We start from the raw sequence: 8,484 nt of genomic DNA, 5'->3' as shown, positions 1-8,484 counted from the left end.
CACTCCTGAGACTAGAATCTGGTAGGACCATGATTTTGTAAGAAATAAGGTTCAGTTTTATTTTACAAACTCCATTTTCACAAAAGGTCTGGCTTCTTGGTCATCAGACCTTCCAGAAAGCATTGGATGGTCTCTCCAGACCATTTTAAATCACGGGCTTACTTAAATGGGGGCTAGGGAGCGGTGGAAACAGCCAGGTGAAGACCGTATACCAGCAGTATCATGTCCCATGTAAATCGTGGTATGGACTGACGGGGTTGGGGGAAAATGCCATTGCTGAGGTTGGGGGTGGAGGGAGGGTGAAACGGGTAAAGGGGTCAACTGTATGGCGGCAGACGGAAACTCCGCCCTTGGTGAACCCACTGCAGTGTAAGGCGAAGTCGAAATACAGTGTTATACAAATGAAACATGTTGTAAACCAGGTACCTCAGTTAACACAAAAAAGCACTTGATCTTCACAGTGCTCTGGGTCATCTAGTTCTGACAACTGCTTGTGGTCTTGAATGCCCACTTCCAACATCCTAAAATCAGATTATGTTGTTGTAACTGCTCATAGAAAGAAAGAAAAAAAAAAATCAAAGCACAGCTCAGATATCTTACTTGGAACCTGACTAGATACTCGAAATATGTGTATATAATACCCTAAGACATTCACAAAGTATGGCTCTACTTGTAAACGGGCTTCAGTGAAATACAATTTTAAATACCTTTTTGCATGAGTGTGAATTTAGTCTGGTTCTCTGTCTGCTCTTTGGGGGAAATCTCATTAAAATGGATGAGTTGGCACCACAGGTGAAGCCACTGCCGTCTGTCACCGGAATCCACACACCTGTAGGCTGGGAGGAGACGCACTGGAGGCTGGCTCCCCGGGCGGGCCCGGACCAGCTCGGCCTGGTGAGGCCCAAACAGGCGCGCGGTGGCTTGAGGAGGAGGTTGGTTGGCTGGTTCTGGTGGGAGGCGAGGAAGGGCAGCCTCAGCACTCAGCCTGTGACCTGGCACAGAGGCCGTTTTTAGTAAAAGTTTATTAAATGTATTAAAAGAAATGTAATGAACAGCGACTTCCCTGGCGGTCCAGTGGTTAAGACTCCGCGCTCCCACTGCAGGGGGTGCGGGTTCAATCCCTGGTCGGGGAGCTGAGCTCCCACGTGCCTGGTGACGTGCCCCCTGCCCCGCCGCGCGTCCCACTGTAGGAGAGGTGGGTGCTGCCAGCCACTAGGCTTTTAAATGCCAGATCTAGGAAGGAGCGTCTTGACTCTGTCCAGGCTCATGCATCAAGATGAACTTCTGTTCCCATCTTTTAAGATGTGGACAACCCAGGAGAAAAACGTGTCGTTATTTACACCAAATTAAGGATGTTTTAGCTGAGCCCCCTCCCTCCCTTCTTTTTTGTAATTATTGTTAATCTGGAAAGAAGGCTATGAATTTGTTTCAGGTAAACACCCTCCTAGAGCTTTGAGTTGGCTAATTCAATATACTGCTTATGAGCAGGACACACAATCTATAGTGTGTCTTTCATGTCTGTTGAATTTAGCTGCATCATTTCAAGGATCCCACAGTGACTATTTGAAAAAAAAAAAACAAAACTAAATCTATCTGAAAGGCCATGTTATTTACCCAACTCCAAAAGCAGCATGGAAATGGCTGCCATGTTTGTTTGTTTGTTTGTTTTAAATTTGCTGTGCTGGATCTTTGTTGCTGTACACGGGCTTCCTCTAATTGCAGCCAGTAGGGGTTCTTCTTCCTTTGGCGCACAGGCTCCATATCGAGGTTCTCTTATTGTGGAGCACAGGCTCGAGGCATGTTGGGCTTCAGTAGTTGTGGCACACGGGCTCAATAGTCGTAGCTCACAGGCTCTAGAGCGCGGGCTCAATAGTTGTAGCTCACAGGCTCTAGAGCGCAGGCTCAATAGTTGTGGCACACGGGCTTAGCTGCTCCACAGCATGTGGGGTCTTCCCGGAGCAGGGATCAAACCCGTGTCCCCTGCATTGGCAGGCGGATTCTTACCCACTGCGCCACCTAGGAAGTCCCTGCCATGCTTCTTGAGGAGATTTTAGACAAACTGCATTCATGGATTATTTGTGAACAGAGCTGACCCTCGGTGAGACGGAAAGCAGCTGACTGAAATCCTCTCTTGTTGCCTCAGTCAAACATCTTAGCAAAAATCATTTAAGTAATATCAACACCAAATAATCTCCTTTAAAATATCTACAGGGCAAAATAGGACCTTGTTAATAGGTGGGCCTTTCGTAGACTTGTCCCAATAAAAAGTCAGCTGCCTCCCTAAGAAGCACAGACTAATGTAGCCTCAGCTCCGTGAAATGCAAAATCTGGCCCAAGAGCTGCCATGACCCTTCTCGGGTTCAGAACGGACATAGTAAATCTAAGTTTCCCCAAAGATGCCTGAAATATGTATGGGATGTTACTGGTGGCCTTGTTCCCTGTGTGAGTGACAGGCAGGAACAAAATTCACAGTGACGACGGGACAGGGAGGGGCCTTCCCAGCTAAAATCAGCCCCCGTCTTAGGATTCCAAGTGCAGAGGCCAAAGAACTTCATCCCTGTCCCTCTTTTCCCTACAAAGCCTCAATGAAAATCCTTCACTGAAGCCCTGTTTATCCAGTTAATGAGCTGCCAGGATGATCTGTCCTGCAAAACAAGCAATGGCCTAATAAACGCCCAAACATAGGATTTACAGAGGCCAAATTATCCCGGAAACAACTGTTAGTCTTTCGAGAGCTCTTTCTAAAGCGTTGGGTTTATGATGGTCATTCAAACAGGGAAAAAATAAGTCAACTACATTTTCTTAAAATGCTTCCTCCGTGATGTGATTTAAGAATGGAGTATAAACTGGTTTGCCGGTATTCTGCCTTAAGCTATTATTTGATGGAGAATCGGTGTTGTGTGATTTACAGACTGATGGTTGAAGCGAGAAGGGGCCGAGAATATCTTAACGACTTACAGCATCGTGGCCTCGGCTACAGAGGCCTGCTGTTCAGGAGCTGATATGGCAAGGCTGGCTGGGACGCACCGCGAGCCACAAATTACACCAGCCTGGCCAGTGACTCCAGTAGCCCGTGCAGTAATAGCCGTCCTGCAGTAAAGTGTTTCATAAAAATGGCCACACGCGCCAGCCATTTCAGTAAATACACAGCTGGTAATTAGCAATTACACTGACCCCCCCCTGCATGAGAGCTGGGTGTGCGCTGCAGACATTCACCGTCACCCCAGGGACACGTCCCACCCCCGCTGGGGCCGCACGTCCCACAGGAGAGCGGCCCAGACACACTGATCCACGTTCAGAATGGGCAGCCCGCCCACGACCCCAAACCTCTGCGCACAGCTGGAAACCCACCCACGCTGACCACAGCGACCAAGCTGATTCAGAGGCATCAAAAACGACTTTCAACCCCGAGTACCACAGGCTGCCCAAAATGAACAGGTAACCTGAACATCACATAATCCTGTTTCTAGATTTTGCTTATAAAGAGGATGCTCTCCTGATACCATCCTGGCCGCAGGATGTCTTAATGGGTTGAAAATCAACAACTGCATCAGACCTATAAAAGCCACTTGCTGAGGAAAAAGGTACCCCTGAGGACCTGCAGAAGAAGTGACTGCATCCTCCCTACACGCAACAGAGACATCGATTCCATCCCCAGCGCATCAAAATATTTTACCAAGTAAAATGGGGACCATTTCACAACTCCTCTAAATACCAGGGAAAGGAAGTATCTACTAAGAAAACCACACCTGATTGGTTACTCCAGCATTCCCATTTCACGTCTGGGAATCTGTAATTCACTCCATACAACTGTACTGTAGGCTAAACTCAACCTGGAATTGCTTTAAAATTTTAAAAACATTTACTTGGCCATTTCCAAAAATCAATTTTAAATACCCCAGTGCTCTCACATACTTTGAACCACAAAATCCACTCAACCTAGAACTCTAGATCAGACCCTGAATTATGAATCGAGGGGAAGGACGGGATGCTCCTGAAACCCATGACTCAGCTCCGCTGCCCGGGGCCACAGGCTCGACACGGCGACGCCAACCTCAGGGGCTGCACCAAAGCCCGTGCCCACTGAGTCCTCCGGCCAGCAGCGTAGCGGCTAACGTGGGAGCCTGTCACGTGCAAAAGCGTCCATGCGCTGGGACATTGTAAAGCATGCCAAGCATCGATCAAAATTCTTCCCCAAGCTCACTGCGAAAGAGATTTCTAATGGTGTCCCCTATTACTTTATGACTGGAATAGTCTTCATTACCGAGATTCTTCCCATCAAGGAATTCCCATTGCCACCCCCTGCTGTTCAGTATCTTCCTGTCCACCTAGACCCATGTTCATTCCTCCAAACCCCCCAGGATTTGCTCTTCTCCTATTTTAGCTTCCGGTTTCTGCTGTCTTCCCTCTGGCATGTCCACACCACCCCCAGACCATCCTTACCTAACCCACCTGGCTGTTCCCCCCAACGGCATGGCTTCACCAGTTCCCTAGAATGTATTTTCAGGTCCATTTTCTGACTTCCTTTTGAGAAAACCTGGGCGTAACACTCTGGTAGAGGGCTGAAGTGGATTCAGAATCCTGAACTGGTGTCCACCTCCAAATAGAGAGGTTGTCATGTGGGTCTGCTACCAGCACCCCACCATGGGAGTTAATTTTCCTGCCTCTCACCCCAGACACTGGTCACCTCTGTGCTCCTTTAAAGCAAGTCTACTTCAGTACCTACTTTAAAAATACTCTTTCTCAGACGGCGCCTTCCACAAAGGGGATTGTGGTTTTCTATCATAAAGCAACGTGGACTCAAGAAGAAGAATCAACACCATCACCAGATAATGGAAAGAAGTGTAAATCAGACCAGAAAACTGAAGAGTATGGCTTCCAGATGCGACTTTAGCATCTTTTATACCTGCTAAGTCCAAACTGGAAGATAAATACTTGTGCAAAACAAGCTTGGAGGATAATAAATGATAGCTGAAACTCCACCTTCTGCTCCTCTCTCTGGATCTCTGAGCTGCCATCTTTTCCAGTAGAGACTTGTGCAAATACAAGCAGGTGTCGGGAAGCCAAGAACAGACCAGTCTGCTGGGCTTCAGACGTCCTGGCTGTTGCACCGCAGCGGGGCAAACCATCTTCCGCGACAGACAAGTTTGAAGTCAGAAGTGTACGATGACTCGGTGTCTTTGGTTCCTTGCCTAGACTTGGGAGCACTCCTGGGAGCCACCCAGCCCCGGCCAGAGCTCCTGGGGCTTCATTCCAGGCCTGGCTCACTTGCTCCAGGTACAGAGCTGACTCAAGATCCCTGAAACACAAAAGGCAGCCTCAGCTCTGCAGCATCTCAGACGTGGTTCTCTCCTCCACGCCCCTCCTATACTACAGCCTGATTAAAACCAAACCGGCGCTCCTGAGGCACAGCCCTGTGGCCGCCCCGGGGCTCAGCAAGATACCGGCAAAGAGAACACAGAGACCCGGGCTTCCAATTTCCTTTCAAACAGGGATGCTCATCCTGGTTATGTGCTTCTCACCTGCCCACAAGAGAGGGGAGTGGAATCTAATATCCATGAATATCAGTTGTTTTTGGCATTGTTTTTTAGCCCACAATTATTTTGTGCTTTCCCCTCTCTGGGGTAGGAGGCCGTGGCTTTAAGAGTGATTATGCCTGGCGTAGCAGGCTGCAGCGCAGAGAGGCGCTAATACATCCCCGTGGGGCCTCCTAGTGAGCCCCTTACTCAGCAGGCAGTGTTTCTGCGTGGAGTGCGGCCCCGGCAGGCACTTGGCTTGGCAGGGCAACCCGCGACCTGCGTGCCTTTACATCCCGGTTCCCATAGTGGCTGTACAGTTCCTGTTTCTCCACAAAGTGCAACATGTTAGAAAAAGCAAACATTTAAAAATAATTATCAAAGTTTTTACAGATTGTATTTAGTTTACTTTTATCCTTTCCCCCTCAACACCCCCCCCAAAAAAAACCCCACTATGAAATAGTTTCACAAATGCATCAGTTTGTTTTTCATAAAACACTTATAAAAATAACAATGGCTGTCTTCTTACATAAGCATGTGATACCAAGCTTTGTTCATCAGATCGATCAAAGCCCTAAAAACCAAAGTAACAGCTTGCATAGGCATAGTTCATTTTGTGCAAATCTTACTAAAATAAGGCTCTTTTCAGTGTTTAGGTAGTGATATACTGAGTAAAGAAAGCTCTCAAGCAACAAGAACATTTCCCTGCGTTCCAGATTCTCTCCAAGTACATCTGACTTCCCAGGCAGAGAGCTGAGACCAATGGATTTGCCTGCACCATAAGGCAACACGTGTTGGACGGAATACAAGTCTTGGAAATAAAATGCAGCGGGACGGATGCTATGTGCTTGTGTGACAGAGGTGGGAAGGGCTCCATCTTTATTCCCTTTATAAGATGGGAGCCACGATGCAGAAGGCCACAGGGACAGGTGTGTGTTCTCATGTGCTGTGGAAGGGCCGGCCTTCTGACACAGGCACCTCTAGAAATCACTGATTCCCGGCGTTCACTGGGTATGGTCTAAGCTGCAAGCTGAGTGACTCAAAGGGATGGGAGAATAAGGACCAAGAACTCTGAGGAGGAAAAACTGAGCCCAGAAAGCCTGCCAAAAGCGCAACCAGCTGCTGAGACTTAGATTCCAGGGCATACGAGGTGGGAAGACCCGGCTGGGGAACTGGAGGTGCACAGAAAACCCCCTCCCCACAAATCAAGTATCGTCAGGAAGTCTCAAAGTAGAGGTGTCCGTAAGCAGCTTTGCAGTGAACATTCAGTCAAGACACTAAAACCTTAAAAAACAAGAACCTCTACTTAAAAAAAAAACAAAACACCTAACAGCAGGTGTCTTCCGAGTCTCCCAGGATCTTGCAGCAAAGGATGGAGTGTTCCTGCGCCAAGGCTGCCAGCTCCTTCAGGAACTCGGGGAAGAGGGCGGCCGCCAGCATGGTGTCCCGCACGGGCGGGGGCAGGCTGGGCGGCACCCCGGACGCCGTGGCTCTGTGTGTCAGGAAGGGCTGAAGCACTCGTGGGGGGCCATCCAGGAAGTTCTTGCCACTTCCTCTCTTGGAGGCATCCGGAACAGGATCTGAAACCAGAAGGAAGACGGCCATGGGGACCCTCCAGAGCCCTGTGCGTCCACCCCCTAAGCGAAGTGTGCGTGGGGCGGGGTGTGGCGTGTGATGTGTCTCCTGCGGGTTCAGTTCCCCCTCTGATGGAGTGCGAAGACGCGGCCTCCGGCCCCCCCTCACGCCACTCGGAGACACCCAGATCTGCCCAGCAGATCGGCTCCAGCTCTGCGCACGTGACACGAGAGTTCGATCCCACATCCTGTATGAGGACCTTCGTGCAGAAAGTGTGGCAAGCGTATCGGTGTATCAAGGCAGCGCATGGGGATGGGGGCACGTGAAGACGCAGGTCACCGCGATCGTTATTTAACGGTTTCCAGGGGCTCTACCTGCTCTTTCAGCCTCCCAGGGTTGGGGTGACCACCTGCCCTTTGCCAGCGGAGCCCTGACCACCCGGCAGAGCTGCAGGGGGCGGCCTGGGTTACAAACCATGCCCCGCTCTCCACAGCCCAGGCTCCGGCCTCCAGGGCTCCCTGCTGACCCCAGCCCCTTCTGGCCGGGACCTCCAGCCTTTGGGGAGAACAGAATGGACGAAGCCCTTTAAAGGTTGGAAATAATGCAGAGGAAGCTGGGTGCTGATAAGACCAGACTGGGAACGTCCCGCCACCATGGGCATCTCATGGCAGCAAGTGGCTTGGACCTTCCGTTCAAGGCAAGTTTCCAGGGATTTCGATCTCAGTTTCAATAATGTAGGTCCAAGAGGATATGGACCAAGCTTTAACATATCCAAGTGATTTGCATTTTCATATCAAATCAGTTTTACCAATTAAAATGGTTCGACGTTCCCAACTATTTAATTCCTGAAGATCTCCGGCCTTCACACTGATGGGAATTATTTATGCCTTCTGCCCCCAACTCAAACAGATTCATGACTCCTTATAAATCATTATATTCAAGGTCTTCATTATTTTGGCTGCTTTTTAGAATTCAGTCCCATTTTTCAACACTCTTCTCAGAGTGTCACTTAACTACAGTACTAAAAATTCTTGACATTTATAGTACTTTCCACATCTCACTACTATAGTCTTTACTGTTAAAAAAAAAAAAATCTTCCGCTTTACTGCTTTAAATATCGTTTTAGATTAAAGCGTATCCCAGTTCGTGCCATAAAGAACTGCAGCAGTTGTTGAGAATCTGCTGCTACCTTTCCCACAGAAACTCGCAATATGTCTTGACAACAGAGGGAGGACGACCGTGGGACATCCCTGAGGACACTGCCAGCCTTGGGGGACCGCACCTGAGGGCCCCCCCCCCCCCCCCGCCCCAGCCCTCCAACACCACGGCATCCGGCTCTCCAAAGGGCCCGGAGAGGCTCACCCGGGAAGCTGGCCTGGGCGCGGTGGGGAGG

General features: G+C 49.5%; 1 protein-coding gene across 13 annotated transcripts in view; it reads right to left on the bottom strand.

Moving 5' to 3' along the window:
• Positions 1-878: 878 nt before the first annotated feature.
• FHIP1A (FHF complex subunit HOOK interacting protein 1A) overlaps positions 879-8,484 on the bottom strand; it is a 256,905-nt gene continuing 249,299 nt past the window's right edge. For 11 of the 13 annotated variants that reach the window (XM_057726592.1, XM_057726589.1, XM_057726600.1 and 8 more), the window contains one exon: positions 879-7,096. In XM_057726592.1, coding sequence (XP_057582575.1) covers positions 6,843-7,096 — 254 coding nt within the window. In that variant the 3' untranslated portion in view covers positions 879-6,842. The remainder of the gene's footprint in view (positions 7,097-8,484) is intronic. The other 2 variants (XM_057726590.1, XM_057726601.1) reach the window with 2 other exon arrangements.

This window comes from Hippopotamus amphibius, chromosome 3, assembly GCF_030028045.1.
Source record: "Hippopotamus amphibius kiboko isolate mHipAmp2 chromosome 3, mHipAmp2.hap2, whole genome shotgun sequence".
Classification (NCBI taxonomy): domain Eukaryota; kingdom Metazoa; phylum Chordata; class Mammalia; order Artiodactyla; family Hippopotamidae; genus Hippopotamus; species Hippopotamus amphibius.
The sequence above is the reverse complement of the archived record's forward strand: the minus strand, read 5'-3'. Positions and strand labels throughout refer to the sequence as shown.